The sequence below is a fragment of the Colossoma macropomum genome, unplaced genomic scaffold (genome assembly GCF_904425465.1).
Source record: "Colossoma macropomum unplaced genomic scaffold, Colossoma_macropomum, whole genome shotgun sequence".
Taxonomy (NCBI): Eukaryota; Metazoa; Chordata; class Actinopteri; order Characiformes; family Serrasalmidae; genus Colossoma; species Colossoma macropomum.
This window is the reverse complement of record NW_023494843.1, coordinates 1-17,458: the sequence shown is the minus strand read 5'-3', so window position 1 is coordinate 17,458 and position 17,458 is coordinate 1. Positions and strand designations below refer to the sequence as shown.

The window sequence follows — 17,458 nt, the reverse complement described above, 5'->3', positions numbered from 1 at the left end:
ACGGTGTATACATTAGTGTAGAGAGAGTGTACGGTGTATGCATTAGTGCATAGAGAGTGTACGGTGTATGCATTAGTGCATAGAGAGTGTAAAGTGTATACATTAGTGTAGAGAGTGTACGGTGTATGCATTAGCGCATAGAAAGTGTACGGTTTATGCATTAGTGCATGAAGAGTGTACGGTGTATGCATTAGTGCATAGAGAGTGTACGGTATATGCATTAGCGCATAGAGAGTGTACGGTATATGCATTAGCGCATAGAGAGTGTACGGTGTATGCATTAGTGCATAGAGAGTGTAAAGTGTATACATTAATGCATAGAGAGTGTACGGTATATGCATTAGCGCATAGAGAGTGTACGGTGTATGCATTAGTGCATAGAGAGTGTACGGTGAATGCATTAGTGCATAGAGAGTGTACGGTATATGCATTAGCTCATAGAGAGTGTACGGTGTATACATTAGTGCATAGAGAGTGTACGGTGTATGCATTAGTGCATAGAGAGTGTACGGTGTATGCATTAGCTCATAGAGAGTGTACGGTGTATACATTAGTGCATAGAGAGTGTACGGTGTATGCATTAGTGCATAGAGAGTGTACGGTGTATGCATTAGCGCATAGAGAGTGTACAATGTATACATTAGCGCATAGAGAGTGTACGGTGTATACATTAGCGCATAGAGAGTGTACGGTATATGCATTAGCGCATAGAGAGTGTACGGTGTATGCATTAGTGCATAGAGAGTGTATAGTGTATATATTAGTGCATAGAGAGTGTACGGTGTATGCATTAGTGCATAGAGAGGATATAATGTATACATTAGTGCATAAAGAGTGTATAATGTATACATTAGTGTATAGAGAGAGTATGGTGTATACATTAGTGCATAGAGAGTATACAGTGTATACATAAGTGGATAGAGAGTATATAGTGCATACATGGTGAAGGTGGGCGGGGCTAATGCAGGGAGAAAGCAATCCTGTGGGGACTGCAGTCCTGCTGTTTTCTAGCTGTGGATCCTAATATAATAACTGATTACTGTTTATCTTCAACATCTATCAAATCATTTTGCTTTAATAAGCTGCAGTGTGTCTAATGAGAAAAATACAGTTTTTGTGAGACAAGTAACAGCAGATAATGTCCTGGGGGACCTTGTTTTGAAGGCTCTGAAGACTGGGACGCATTCAACGGATCCTCCAGATACGGAGCCAGGCGGTCCCAGTGCAGCATCATGAGGCGCTGGGTTTTGGTTAGCACTCCATACCACATCTGGCAGCCTTTCCACCGCAAGGCAGGGCCCCATCCATTCACTGTCCAGCCTGGGCGAGCGGCCTTTCCGGCTGCAAGGATTAACCACCCACACTCTTTCCGCTGGCTGACACTCCTGGCCCTTTACCCACCGGTCACAGTTCTGCTTTCTCCATCGTCCACTGTGTCAAGAAGGAGCTGCCCACGGCATTCAGGGATACAGCAACCGGTTCTGACTCTGTGTGTTGACGGCTTCCAGAGCTGGTGGCTTCTCCCGCAGAGAATGAAGACCACACTAATACGAAGCCATGACTCTCTGCTTCAACACCGCAAACAGTAAAATATCCCACCATAAATACCTCAATGACAATCTAAACAACTTACAAAGCTCCAAGACTTACTTTAATGTTAGATGACTGAAGTGGGCTTATGTTGAACCAGCTTTACTCATAGCAGCTTTCACTGGTTTTTACCAGAAAATGAGCTGATGGCAAAGTCATATAGATTTAACTAACCTGCAAGCCAGCTAACATCCAAACTGCTCATAAATTAGATTTCACAGTCTTCAGGTGATCAATATCAGAGACAGCAACCCAGAAAAGTGCCTCTAAATGCTATTAAAGTCAGGTGCAGCAGCAGTGACACTCCTCTGTAGTGCAGCTGTAGTTCATAATCATCAGTATTTCAGCGTATTATAATAGAGGTGATCGGTATTTCAGTGTATTATAATAGCAGTGATCAGTATTTCAGTGTATTATAATAGAGGTGATCGGTATTTCAGTGTATTATAATAGCGGTGATCGGTATTTCAGTGTATTATAATAGCGGTGATCAGTATTTCAGTGTATTATAATAGCGGTGATCGGTATTTCAGCGTATTATAATAGCGGTGATCGGTATTTCAGTGTATTATAATAGCAGTGATCAGTATTTCAGCGTATTATAATAGCAGTGATCGGTATTGCAGTGTATTATAATAGCAGTGATCGGTATTTCAGTGTATTATAATAGCAGTGATCGGTATTTTAGCGTATTATAATAGCGGTGATCAGTATTTCAGTGTATTATAATGACAGTGATCAGTATTTCAGTGTGATCAGTATTGATTTCATCAAATCTAACTTTTATAAAGTACTAAAGTTAGTGCCTCAGTGTTCATGACCTGTTTTGCTGATGATGCAGAGAACTGTCCTCACACTTAGAAGAGCTTCACTGACGTTAAGGTTGGATATGATTGGCTTACAACTTATATTTATATATTTCTCCCCCAGTGCTAAACAGCAGATGATTGCAGTCTCAACTTATATTAGAGAATCTCTGAGCAGAGGCTGCTGTTCAGCTTAAACCAGTTCAAACCGGTTAACTTCACACTTCAAGCAAAACCACAAGCTTTCATCAGCACTTAAACAGCAAAGCCATTTTGTGGAGGAGAGAGGAGCGGAGCTGCGCTGAGTTCCTGATCTGAGTCTCTAACGGACAATAAAACTGAGGAAAGAGTCAGAACTACAGGAGGCACTGAGTCAGAAGGAGAGCTGGAGGATTCCTGCTGAGGCAGAGCTTCACCGGAGAGAGCAGTGAGTACCGATACGACTCTAACTGTAATAACTGGACCGGTCCGAGCTCAGCAGCAGCACCGCGAGCCGAACCCCCCGCCCGCTGAGTCTGAGACTCTGAGTTCATTTAGTCCTGCATCTCTGTGGTACCGGGCTGAGACACTCAGAACCGGGACGGAGAAGAGAAGCGTTTTCTGTGTATATAGGACAACTTCATAGTTGCCTATCTGGTTGTGGTCACACACTACTTTCTACCTTGCATCCTGTGCTGTAATTGGTTAATATCTCATTTCTGAGTGGGATGTGAGATAGAGGCACATGTTGGCCCTGTTGATGGTCCTTTTCTCAGGAGAGGAAGACCCGTCGCCCATTTAAATACCAGTTTTAACAGGCCATCATCCACTTGGCCTCGCCATTTCCCCTTTTCTGATGTATCAGTACTTCATTAGTTTTAGTAAAGGGTGGTAAATGACACATTTCTGTGGAGTTCATGCATCTTCATCAAATAGTTGTAAATAAAAGCACCATACTAAAAAACTCTTTTCTGTGGGCCAACTGTGTTTTTATTACATTGTTAATTAACATTTAGCTGTGACCCAAACTGGCCATTGTTTATTCAAAATATGCCAAAACTGCAACAGCAAAATTGGCACTGAATACTTGATCTACAAATAGTTTTGAATAAAACAGTAATCTACATTAGCCACAGGTAACTGTTAAAGCTCTTTAAATGTCCCCTGGAAGCTCATCTTTTAGACCTGCTTATTTGCCTCAACTACCAGGCATGTTTTCCTTCTGTGGTGTCACTGCTGTCCCATAGGTTGTTCTTGGGGAAGGAGGGCTGGAGCGCACATTAAGATTAAGTGACCCTTATTAGTCCCACAACGGGGAAATTTCACCTCTGCATTTAACCCATCCGTGGAGTGAAACACCACATACACACTAGTGAACACACACACTAGGGGCAGTGAGCACACTTGCCCAGAGTGGTGGGCAGCCCTATCCACAGCGCCCGGGGAGCAGTTGGGGGTTAGGTGTCTTGCTCAAGGGCACCTCAGTCATGTACTGTCGGCTCAGGGGATCGAACCGGCGACCTTCCAGCCACAGGGCCGGTTCCCTAACCTCCAGCCGATGACTGCCCTCACATTACGCTGAAGTGCATGCTGGGGATTGTAGTGCAGCGCAATGTGAAATGGGCTAATGTGTGAGATATGATTGCGCCATGGGGCTGACTTGTGTTGACACATGGGCTCTAGAATAAAGTAACCCTCATATTCACAGCCTCTATACATTCACTGATACACTTCTATCATAAAATCATTATTACCAGCAGAAGTTTATCCAGGTTTGATTTTCTTTACTGTGATATTGCTGTGTTTATCATACTAATTACTGCATAATAATTACTTTGTAATCCTTTAGTAACACATTATGATACTGTTTCTTAGTTAATAAGTAACTATTGATGAACTAAGCAGGGATGAATGAGTAGAGCTGCAGTAACACTTAAATAACTACCATTAACTACCGAGGAGCACTAGTTAACTACTCAGTAGGTAACAGTAAACTAATGATTAGGGTAGTTCACTATTAACTAAACAATAACTTCTGAGTCTTATACATTTCCTAGAGAATTACTGAGGAGCTGTGGTTTCTATGAATAAATGCTCATTAATTACTGATTAATAAAACAGTAATTGCTCGATAGCTGAGTCACACTGTACTGACTGGGGTCCCTCATGTGTTTGTTTTGATCAGAAACCTTAAAAGACTAATGCACATCTTCATATTTGGCAGTGTGAACCAATTTATACATCAATCTACAAATGGGAAAACGGCTAAAACTCTACAGTATTCAGTAGACCAGTCTGCTTACCTCCCATCTGTAGACCAGTAAACACCATGTTTCCTGTAGAAGCCAGTGCTGTTGCTTCTGAACAGTAGTTCTCCTGTGAAGTCCATACGAGCTCATGGTCAGCTGAAGAGAGGGATCATATATGGCTGTGTGTGAGACTCCAGATTCTTTTGGAAAGTTTATCTAAATATTACCATGTGATTATGAAATTCCCACATCCTAGATAATGAATGAGGTGTTACCGTGTTCTTCATTAGGAGTTAATGATGATCAGGAACAGTATTATATGTTCTTGTGTTTCAGAAATGAAGTGTGTTTGGGTGATGATGCTGTTCCTCCACTGTTCCTCTGCTCTTTCAGGTACAGTAACTCTATTAAAGGATTAAACTCCTAAACACATACAGCCTACAGTCCCACACAGATTAGAGAAACACCAAGCAGGCTGAATCATTACTGAAAATAAATATCTCGGTAACACTTTATAATAACGTTCATTTATAAAACATTTATAAGCTTTTAATTCATAATTAACTAATCATGAACTAATGATGTATTTAGAGTTATAAATCATTAATTAATATATTAACAACACTTTACAAGACACCTATAAGCTCTTACTTCATGATTAACAAATGATGAGTAGCTCGGGAATTCAGTAGTTATTCTTCAGTTATGTACATACTACAATAAAAATTCATATGTTAGTAGCATATTTACAAACTTTAAAGTTTAGAAGTTCTTTAGCCAAAAAACCTTTCAAAGTAAAACATCTATAAACTTCTACTTAATGATTTACTAATCATAAACTAATCAAGTATTTAAGAGTTGTTCTTCATTGTTTTATACATTAATGGCAGTGGTGCCATTTGAGCAACACAGTCTACAACGTGTCCTCTTTACAAGATATCAGGGTTTTATAATGGTCCATATATAATAATACATAGAACTGTCATCACACCTCCCTGGAGAACTCCTTATTCTCTGTCTGCATATGTATGAAGACCTGGTGTTGTTGATGACCGTTTCCCTTCACTGCAAACCTGTCATGCAGGTTTCTCCACTACAGCATCTGGACGATTTGATCAGTCAGGCCCTTTCAAATGATCAAAAGGGTTACTTATATCACCCCACTGCTGCGTTCTTTCCACTGGTGCCCACACCTGCCTACAAAGCCAAAAAATGGACCAGCTCCTTCCTACCTGATGACCTAGAGCAGTTTAAGCTTCAAGTACAGCCCATGAAAGACAAACATCAAGACTCTTCCATTGGATCCCATGTGCTGGAACAAACTTCCACTGAACAGCAGAATTCCTCACCATCTTCAAATGGCGACTGAAGATCCATCTTTAGACTCCAGCCTATTTACAGTAGTAGAGATATGTTTTCTGAGTGGACAAGAAAGCACTTTTCTCTCGATAAGTGCTTTTCCTTTATGCAATAAATGTAATTTAAATACATATGCTACTATTTCATAACTAATGATTGACAAATCAGGATGTTATTCGCTTTTAGTGAATGTACTGCATATGCATTACATTATCACAAATCAAAGCTACTAATTCAACGTGCCTTTTGTGAACCACAGTAAGATTCATTACAAATTTTTGGGCCTACAAGTGATTTGTTAAACATTAACAAACAGTACTGACTTTCTTACTCATGTTTTATAAAGGACCTGTTCATTACATATTAATTATTTGTAACATTTTTGCAGCCCCTAATCTAAAGTGGGAACTATTCCATACATATGAGTATCTAAAAATGCCTATAAGTCATTTACAAACTAAAGTCCTTTTGTTAAGTCATTTATACATTAATTGGTCAACATTTATAAAACATTTTGCAGCCCCTAATCTAAAGTGGAAACAAAAAACAATGTATAGACTTTTAATCAGGCTGTTTACTCAGTACTATTGCTAGCATTAAGCATGAGCTAGCACACAAATTCTTTATTTTATTCAACCATAAAATACAATTTATCAAAAGAGAACAAGTGAGTTGTTTGAATTTTTATTCCATATAATAGACACATTTGAGTTAATGTTTTCTAATAGCTATTTGCCAAACATTTAAAAGTAGCATTTACTTTTTTGGCAAACCTTCAACCTTAACTATATTGTAACTTGTCCTGCATGAACATTAGTACAAAAATGCATGTACAGTCTTTACAAGTTGCCTGATAAATTAATAGGACTAAATTCCGGTTGAGTTTAATATGGCATCTCATTCATGGAGTTTTCCAAGATCATGAATTAGCTGTCCTAGAGGCCCATTATGATGCTTTTTCGCTAGCCATTCATACCATTCAATTACAGTCAAGTGATTCTTCAATAGCTCTTCTGTCCGGTTACCTCTAAGCCTCCAAACTGTTTCCTTGTATGTTCTCCAGGCCCTCTCTATATGCTGGGTGTGAGCCCCTGTCTGAGCATCCACATATGATACACTGTGATTGACTGTGTAATGCCTGTAGCCAAGCTGAGGTAGAGCCTGCCGGTAGGCACGCCACTCATCACTTAGGATAGTGGATCCCCTCCTGACATGTTGAGTGATGAGTGGCATGAGTTCCCCTCTGTACCTCCGCTCGACGAGGCGAAGAACTGGCTTTCTTTGATTTGTGTCCCCAGCTTTCACACCAAGCATGCCGAACACCCACTTCCTCCTCCTCCATCCCCCAGCCATCCGTCCTCTTCCATACTAAGTTAGATAAAAAGGAAAGCAGTATCACATTAACTGCTTAAATGGCTATGTCCTGCCATCCAGTCTCATCTTCTGTTACAAAGTAATAAAAATTAAGAAATGCTTATGGTTCTTATGGTTAATGAATAATAAGCCAGGATAGGGATTAACCTCTTAAACTGCAAAAGCTTGTATATGACACATCAGTTCCTTACTCTCATAATTACATAATATATTAGCCTTTTAGGTAATGTTTTACCGATGGGCAGCCTTCATAAAGCTGCATGACAACCTCCATTAGTCTTTCATGACAACAAACATAAACCTACATAAACATTTACAAAGGCTCCAACAAGCATTAACTGTTATAAAGGCTGCTTTTGTCAACAACTAATTTGCTGTCTTCTGGAAGTACCTGGGTTGAAAAAATGTGCCAGGATCTGCTAACCCTAGAAAGTGATTCAATGGCCAACATTAAAATGTCCTATGAGTTCTATGATGTGTTTTAAGAATTGCATGTGAAATGGACACTATTAGGAATAGGAGAGCTGTGGAAAAGATATGACAACACTAAAACATCAGTTGTCATAACATGTTATGTTATTTTACACAGAAAGTGAAATGTCGTTACCTGATGCTGCCATAAATCTGTACATTGGTGTATTCATTACGTCAACTTTGAACTTGACAGAACCAGCCTTTATGACAACCAACACTTGTTGTGATAAACCTTTATAAATGTAAGATAATGTCAGTCATAAGAGACTTGTGTAGGATGTCACCTAGCCTTAAACACTGCCTTTCAGTAAAGTGTTACCACCTGTTACATATAACCAAAAAATTCATCATTGTTACTTGGCAATAAGTCTTAAGATTAATAGCTAAATAAAAGGCCTACAAGGGTTAATTATTTCAATTTAATTATTACTACTAACAAAGGAAGGAAAGGAAGAAAACTATGAAGAAATTAAGAAATGTATGTCCATTCAACATCATCACGACTATACAAAACGCTATAAAATATACCTGCCTTTCTTTTATGCCTGAAGTGACTCTCGTCTATAACAATGAACTGCCTGCGTCCTCCAATATGCTGTCCTTTCCTTCTTCTGAGTTTTTCCATTGACATCACACAAGCCTCTCTCACCTTTTTGGCCATTTTTGACAGAGTTGCTGAACTCCCTGCTATTTCATCAGCGATCATGTCGATTTGGCGTAAACGAAGACCTTGAGAAAACCTGTAGGCACATAATGATAGAAAACTTCTTAATTGTTTTTAACACATCACCAAGACTCTGATTGTATGAATTTAAGTTGTAAAGTTCAGCATTTCATGCAGTGTATGGATACCTAAAAATGAACTGAACAAAGATGTTTGAAGTGCTTTTGTTCACCTGAAATGTTTGCCTTGCTTCATTTTAAACAAAGAAGATATTTCACTTAAACATAACAAGTAAACTTGCTCATAAGCACAGGAAGTGCTTTTATAGGTTGCACTGTAAACATATTTTTACAGGGCAGAAACACATAGTCTTTGCACATTCTGAACAAGAATAATATTTAGTATTTGGTAATATTAAACTCAAGTGCAAAGTTCAAGTTCAAATGGCCACCCCACCCACACCTGTAATATGCAGCAATAGAATGCTGTTGCTAAGACCTAGTAAACCTGTATGTGTAAGCTGCTTTCACCTGTATACAAATTCCATCCTTTTGAAAAGAGACACTTTGGAACGACTAAACGCAGAGTTGTGCCTGACAGATCTCTTTACTTGCCGTCCCCTGTGGATAGCCCGTTGACACCTCCTGTATGGATAGGAATTATATTTATGTCCAAGGTATATTTAGGCTAAAAGGTATTTAGGATAGTCATGTTCAATTCCAACACTAAATTACTATCCATTATAGAGATGGGCAATATGGCAAGAACATACTACCACAACACTTCAAGAAGTTTATGAATTCTGACATCTGATAAGTTAGAACAGACAATGTAGTTTCACTTTTAAAAAATATACTGCATAAGGTATTTGATCAAAACATCTAATTACGAAAACAAATACAAAATCTATTTCAGATAATAATATTTACTTTCTGTAATGGCTATTTGTTAAACTATAGTTTTTCTTATGCCAACTAAATAACTTATTTTAGATAACTTAGGTTAACTTCTTCTGTTCTGTTACATTAACTTACATTAAAAAAAGCGTAACGTGACTTAACCTACCATTCATAGCAGTCCGAGCAGTCGCTGACTTTGAGCTTCATCTTGTGGTGACAAAGACTGCATTTCACCTTTCTTTGTAGTAGTTTCTTCTTTTGGAGCCACTCTATGAATTTTAGATGTTTTCTTTTTGATTTCTTGCCCTCGATCAGTTTCCTCACTTTTTTCTCAAAACACAACATTTTGGCGCAATTATAACCGGATGCGCTGCAGTTAAATATGTTCCACTCGAGTGGATGAGATTCAACCTTATAACATTATTTATTACCTATATATTGTACATATTTATATTAATCATGCATAATGCATATTTATATACCTTTTTTTTACTTCACAAATTAACTTGATTTACGTTTAATGAATCATATTATATGTATTTTGAAATACAAATAAACTATTAAAAGTGAAGGTGGAACTTTGGTGGACGAGTTGAGTTTATTCAGGGCTGCACCAGGGGGCGCAACAACACGCACGCTGCTGCATGGAGAAGTTTCGCGGTAATGGAGTTAAACACAGCCACTTCAACTCGGTCCAGGCGAGCTCAGAAAGGAAATAAAGGCACAACGTCGTCTTCAACAAAGACAAACAAGCTAACGGAAGACAACCAGGATGGAGAGGATGGCGCAGGTAAGCGGCGTTAATGTAATGATACCGCCAGCTAGCGTTAGCGGTCTGCTAGCTATAAACGAACGTTAGCAAATGTCGCTAGTTAGCGTTAGCTCCTGTTCCTAGGGCACTTAGCTATCGTTAGCGAGTTAGTTCGCAGTTCGTTGTCTATATCGTATGTTTTTAACATTCTCGGTCGAATTTCAGCATTTCAGCTTTGTTGGAGTCTGTAAGAGTAAAGCTATGTTAGCCAACTAGTGAGTTAGTACGGGTTTGCTCTGTATATCGCTGGAGAAAGTATAGCGAATGATGACTGAGGCGGCTCATCGCTCCCACGATCGTTTTAGGAGCCTCTCAGTCAGTAACGCTATTTCAGTCACTCAGCTTTCTCCTGTGCAGCTCCGTGGCTGTTGGGCTAGCATTAGCTAATATTCTGTTGATGCTATCTCATTAGGACTTGTGAGGAATGTATAACGCACAGATATAGTTTATAATATTTATCCTTTCAGGTTTCAGTAAATAGAGAATCAACAAAAAAGAAGTTTGGTCTTGAGAAATGTTAACATCACATTACATTTTAAAACGGCTCACTGTATATGTAAGGACTGCATTGATACAATATCAAAACAATCTCAACAACAAGATTGATTTCTTTAATTCTTTGAAAATATTGCAGGCCCCCTATTAGCCCCACAGCTGCAATGTCCTTGAGAAAACAACAGATTCTGCTGGCTGAAGCAAAGAAGAATGAAGAGGCTATGTCAAAAACAATTGCCGACCTGAAAGAAGAAAGGGACAGTCTTCTAAAACAATTAGCTAAATGTAAGTATTTTTTATTAGTAGAGGTGCAATGTAGCTATGAAGTCTTATGAACTTTTTAGTGCTCCTGCATAATAATAATTGTACAAAAATATCTGTGGTTAATTCCTACTATTTCACACAACAATGAATGTTTTTTTTTTTTATTTAAGTTTTGCCGCAGTTTGTGTCCATTTAAAGTAATGGCCGTTGACAGTAATGCATCAGTAGCACAGTTTTACATTTGCCACACAGATTGCAGAACAGCAGAGACAATTGCAAAATGACATACAATTTGAGTGTGTAGTTAATCATAATTCTGTGTATTTGGGCATTTATGGTTATGACTCATTTACAGAACTGCTTATCCATTTACACTCATTTTATAGCAAGATGACTGATCTGATCACTACATCTGATCAAACATTTTTGGCTGATTGAGGTATACACAATGACCCCATTTACACCTGGGACCTCATTTGGTCTTAAAATGGTCATATGTGAAATTTCACCTGAAAGTAGCGATGTATAAAGCAGAATTTCAACATTAAAGGCTATGCGCATAGACGCAGGTTTCCAACCAGACATATATATATATATATATATATATATATATATGTGTGTGAATTTGGCAGTCAAAAGGGAAATGAGGGAAAAGCATGAGGGTAAAAATTACTGTGTGGTACAACCACATTTACCTATCCGCTCGATAGGTTTTTACCTCTTAAAAAAAATCTAGCCTATATCATTAAAACCACACGTGTTTATTTGACAAAATAATAAGTCATTAATGGTTGACAGTTAACATATCATCAGATACTTGCTATATGTGGATTTGCTGTAGTGGTGAGCAACGAACTCTCACCAAAGATCAAACGTCCCACAACAAAAATGTCATTGATGTAAACTTATTAATGTTAAATTGCTCAGTGCCATAGGTCTGTAGTTTTGTTGCGTCGTTATAAGTTTAAAATCAAGTCGGGTCAAAAGGATAAATTCGTCACATTTTAGTTTGAGACAAATTTTAGTCATATGTTATACGAGTGTGCATACATCCATCTCTCCAAGACACATTAAATGATAAAAGCCCCTCCCAGTATTATGACGGAGCTCTCTCTGCTGTTTTGTTTCAAGGGTAGACCCCACCCTCTGAGTTGCCACCACTTAACAGAGCCTCCGATGCTCCTTCAGTTCAGCTCTTAACAAGAGCTTTTCCTCTGGGTTTAATTCTGTAGCCTACTGTGACAGACTTTGGTTAAGGAAGTTGTCATAAATATAGCTCCAGTTTGGTTACTTTGCCCTGTCATTAGTCAACATCTCACTAGAATGTATTGCAATTCTGTGCACATGATTTATGGCAGACATCACTAATACATGAGGCTAAGGAGGCTAATTACCCCCACACAGACACGCATTGCTTATATTGTAAAAATACTTTGTGTTTGTCCAGGTTTTATATATATATATATATATATATATATATATATATAGAGAGAGAGAGAGAGAGAGAGAGAGAGATATAGATATAGATAGAGATATAGATATAGATAGATATGTATGAATAAAAGTTTGGGCACCCCATGTCAAAATTACTGTTTTTTTTTATTTTGGAGATCAGCTTTATGTAGGTCTATTTTATTAGTACTGGAATAATTTGCAAAAGAAAGATCTGTTATTTCTCTTCATGTCTCATTGATGTTTGGTTTGTTTGATATTAGACCAGAAGAAAGATCAGAAAGGTGACACAGCAGAGGAAGATTTGATTGATCTTTGTGGGGACCAAGACTCAGAGTGGTCTGACTCGTCTTCATCCACTACATCATCCTCTTCTACATCAACCTCAAGTTCCTCTGATGAGCAGAGAAAGAAAGGAAAGAAACACAAGTGCTGCCACAAGAAAAAGCTCAAGAGAAAGAAGAGCAGAAAAGAAAAAGAAGGAAAAATGCAACAATTCATACAGAGAGGTAAATGAAACCACAACTAACCCATAGATATATTTAATGTTCTACTTGCTGTAAAACAGAGGTGTTCATAAATCTGAGTGGAGTCTTTGGGGTCTATGTCTATGAGTTTAGCCAAACCAAAAGTAAAAGCCTACTAAAAACCTGACTAAAATAATGGGCCTTCCATTATACAAATACATTACACTGTTTAAAAAAGAAAGACAACACAACTTGAAACAGGTGGTTAGTCTGCAGTTTATATAGTATGTAAGCTTGTAAACATCTCTGCTATATCAGTTTTTTTTTAACAAAAGGCTAATTTTTAAAGCTGTTTCAAACCAGACAATGCTGTGAGGTGCAGGAGAACAACACTGCAGTAATGTCTGTCCAAGACTGTATCAGTTAGCAAAACTATAAGGCAAAGACTAGATTAGATTTTAAATATTTTATTAATTTCCTCTATTAAGGTTAGCAGTTCAAATCAGTTTCAGTTCTCTGGCAGAAAACTCACAAGTCGTAAGTCTTAAGTTTCAAATCAGTTGGGAGTCGCTGACTAGAGTCCTGCTGTATAAAATGAAATAAGTTTAAGGGACTGATGGGAGGGAATATTTCAGTTAATTTGTCTGTAATGTTTTTGATTGTTTTTTTTAATCTTTGTGTTGTTTCTCTGTAGCAGGAAATCCTCAGCAGGCGGTAAGAAGATACAGAAAGATTTTGCAGCAGTACAGGAGGGGGAAAAATCTTCATGCTGCCTACAAGGCCGTCGGTGTAGATAGAAATACTGTAGTGGCCAATGCTCCCATTGCAGAGCTTGATATTGTGGCACCTCAAGAGTACAGTAAGCTGTTGGAGGGTTACTCGCGACAAGAGAAATTGCAGGTGTTTGCAAAGAAGTGCATGGATGTTTTAAACAATGATGCACAGTTGTTGACCACTGTGGAAATGTACAAAAAGAAAAACAAACTTTTACCTTTAATGAAAAGAAAATAAGAAGGTTGTTTGGTTTTTTGTTTTTTTATTTGCTACAACTGCCAACACTCTTGAATTAGGAATTAGAAGTTGTGCATAATAGAGTCAAATTAGCACTTTTTAGGGAACATTTACTTTGGTAAGATGCTCTGTGTTTTGCTTTAAAATTTTTGCAAAGGGAGTGTAAAAATGTTTGCTACTGTGTTTATTACAGAGTAAAAAACTACAGTGTAATTATTCTGTTGCTTTTTGGTTTATTCAATAAAGTTCTAATTACTCTGTTATCTCCTTTTGAGGTTTCTCAGTGATTTTAAGGTCCTAAAGTCAAAAGGCAGGTAAAAAAAAGGACTTTAGTTTGTAAATGACTTATAGGCATTTTTAGATACTCATATATATGGAATAGTTCCCACTTTAGATTAGGGGCTGCAAAAATGTTACAAATAATTAATATGTAATGAACAGGTCCTTTATAAAACATGAGTAAGAAAGTCACTACTGTTTGTTAATGTTTAACAAATCACTTGTAGGCCCAAAAATTTGTAATGAATCTTACTGTGGTTCACAAAAGGCACGTTGAATTAGTAGCTTTGATTTGTGATAATGTAATGCATATGCAGTACATTCACTAAAAGCGAATAACATCCTGATTTGTCAATCATTAGTTATGAAATAGTAGCATATGTATTTAAATTACATTTATTGCATAAAGGAAAAGCACTTATCGAGAGAAAAGTGCTTTCTTGTCCACTCAGAAAACATATCTCTACTACTGTAAATAGGCTGGAGTCTAAAGATGGATCTTCAGTCGCCATTTGAAGATGGTGAGGAATTCTGCTGTTCAGTGGAAGTTTGTTCCAGCACATGGGATCCAATGGAAGAGTCTTGATGTTTGTCTTTCATGGGCTGTACTTGAAGCTTAAACTGCTCTAGGTCATCAGGTAGGAAGGAGCTGGTCCATTTTTTGGCTTTGTAGGCAGGTGTGGGCACCAGTGGAAAGAACGCAGCAGTGGGGTGATATAAGTAACCCTTTTGATCATTTGAAAGGGCCTGACTGATCAAATCGTCCAGATGCTGTAGTGGAGAAACCTGCATGACAGGTTTGCAGTGAAGGGAAACGGTCATCAACAACACCAGGTCTTCATACATATGCAGACAGAGAATAAGGAGTTCTCCAGGGAGGTGTGATGACAGTTCTATGTATTATTATATATGGACCATTATAAAACCCTGATATCTTGTAAAGAGGACACGTTGTAGACTGTGTTGCTCAAATGGCACCACTGCCATTAATGTATAAAACAATGAAGAACAACTCTTAAATACTTGATTAGTTTATGATTAGTAAATCATTAAGTAGAAGTTTATAGATGTTTTACTTTGAAAGGTTTTTTGGCTAAAGAACTTCTAAACTTTAAAGTTTGTAAATATGCTACTAACATATGAATTTTTATTGTAGTATGTACATAACTGAAGAATAACTACTGAATTCCCGAGCTACTCATCATTTGTTAATCATGAAGTAAGAGCTTATAGGTGTCTTGTAAAGTGTTGTTAATATATTAATTAATGATTTATAACTCTAAATACATCAAATACATCATCAAGAGGGACTAATTGAGTAGATTAACTGTGGTGTGTGTGTTATTAAGTAGATTATCTGTGGTGTGTGTGATTGAGTAGATTATCTGTGGTGTGTGTGTGTTATGGAGTAGATTATCTGTGGTGTGTGTTATTGAGTAGATTATCTGTGGTGTGTGTGTTATTGAGTAGATTATCTGTGGTGTGTGTGTGATTGAGTAGATTATCTGTGGTGTGTGATTGAGTAGATTATCTGTGGTGTGTGTGTGATTGAGTAGATTATCTGTGGTGTGTGTGATTGAGTAGATTATCTGTGGTGTGTGATTGAGTAGATTATCTGTGGTATGTGTGATTGAGTAGATTATCTGTGGTGTGTGATTGAGTAGATTATCTGTGGTGTGTGTGTGATTGAGTAGATTATCTGTGGTGTGTGTTATTGAGTAGATTATCTGTGATATGTGTGATTGAGTAGATTATCTGTGGTGTGTGATTGAGTAGATTATCTGTGGTGTGTGTGTGATTGAGTAGATTATCTGTGGTGTGTGTGTGATTGAGTAGATTATCTGTGGTGTGTGTGATTGAGTAGATTATCTGTGGTGTGTGTTATTGAGTAGATTATCTATGGTGTGTGTTATTGAGTAGATTATCTGTGGTGTGTGTGATTGAGTAGATTATCTGTGGTGTGTGTGATTGAGTAGATTATCTGTGGTGTGTGTGTGATTGAGTAGATTATCTGTGGTGTGTGTGATTGAGTAGATTATCTGTGGTGTGTGTTATTGAGTAGATTATCTGTGGTGTGTGTTATTGAGTAGATTCTCTGTGGTGTGTGTTATTGAGTAGATTCTCTGTGGTGTGTTGTGTGATTGAGTAGATTATCTGTGGTGTGTGTGTTATTGAGTAGATTATCTGTGGTGTGTGTGTGATTGAGTAGATTATCTGTGGTGTGTGTGATTGAGTAGATTATCTGTGGTGTGTGTGATTGAGTAGATTATCTGTGGTGTGTGTTATTGAGTAGATTCTCTGTGGTGTGTTGTGTGATTGAGTAGATTATCTGTGGTGTGTGTTATTGAGTAGATTATCTGTGGTGTGTGTTATTGAGTAGATTATCTGTGGTGTGTGTTATTGAGTAGATTATCTGTGGTGTGTGTTATTGAGTAGATTATCTGTGGTGTGTGTGTGATTGAGTAGATTATCTGTGGTTTATTAAATGTTCTGTTCCTCTTTTACAGAGAAGTTTGAGGTTGTGGGTCCAGTTGCTCCTGTTGTCGCTGCAGCTGGTTCTGACGTTGTTCTGCCGTGTTCTGTTCGACACTCGGCTGATCTGTCCAGTCTGAGTGCTGTGGATTTGAACATTACGTGGACCAGATCAGACCTGGGAGGCGCTGTAGTTCATTTCTATGGAAATCATAAAGACATGAACACCAGACAGATTCCTCATTACAGAGGGAGAACAGCTCTGTTTAAAGAGGAGCTACAGAAGAACAACGTCTCACTGAGACTGAGTGAAGTTAAAGGTCGTGATGAAGGACAGTACAGATGTCGTGTTGAGTCCAGATTCTGGGATGATGCGGCCTCTTTTGATCTGAAAGTTGAAGGTAAAAGTCGTTCCGTTTATATTATATTTAAAATAAAGCTTATTATTGTAGTAAATGTTCGTGTGAAAGGAAGTGATGTCACACTCACTCGTATTTTTTTCCTTTAATCCACAGTTATTGGAGAGCGTCCAGTGATCACCTTGGAGAGCTATGATAGTAACTCCAAACAGTTCAGTTTACTGTGTGAGTCTAAAGGCTGGTTTCCTGAGCCTGATCTACAGTGGCTGAACTGTAAAGGAGCCATTCAGACTGCAGGAGTTACAAAGTCACAGAGACACGCTGAGCTGTTCAGTGTGAAACGACGCTTCACTGTACATAAGAACAACATCGACACGTTCTACTGCAGAGTCTCACTGAGAGAACACACGAAGGAGAAAGATATCAAAGCTGGTGTCTTCTATGGTGAGTTACT

General features: G+C 38.1%; 2 protein-coding genes across 2 annotated transcripts; both read left to right on the top strand.

The window, feature by feature from the left end:
- The first annotated feature begins 10,057 nt into the window (after positions 1-10,057).
- On the top strand, positions 10,058-13,894 carry LOC118800291 (coiled-coil domain-containing protein 106-like). The gene is made up of 5 exons (XM_036560501.1): positions 10,058-10,184; positions 10,371-10,392; positions 10,840-10,985; positions 12,680-12,925; positions 13,578-13,894. The coding sequence occupies exons 1-5, from the start codon at positions 10,058-10,060 to the stop codon at positions 13,892-13,894; spliced, it is 858 nt and encodes a 285-aa protein (XP_036416394.1).
- Positions 13,895-16,658: 2,764 nt separating this feature from the next.
- Positions 16,659-17,448, top strand: LOC118800292 (butyrophilin-like protein 3; the record flags this gene model as incomplete). Its single annotated transcript, XM_036560502.1, has 2 exons — positions 16,659-17,046; positions 17,161-17,448. Coding segments are annotated over exons 1-2 (676 nt in total), but the record flags the coding sequence as incomplete, so codon positions are not given.
- Between the last annotated feature and the right edge of the window lie 10 nt (positions 17,449-17,458).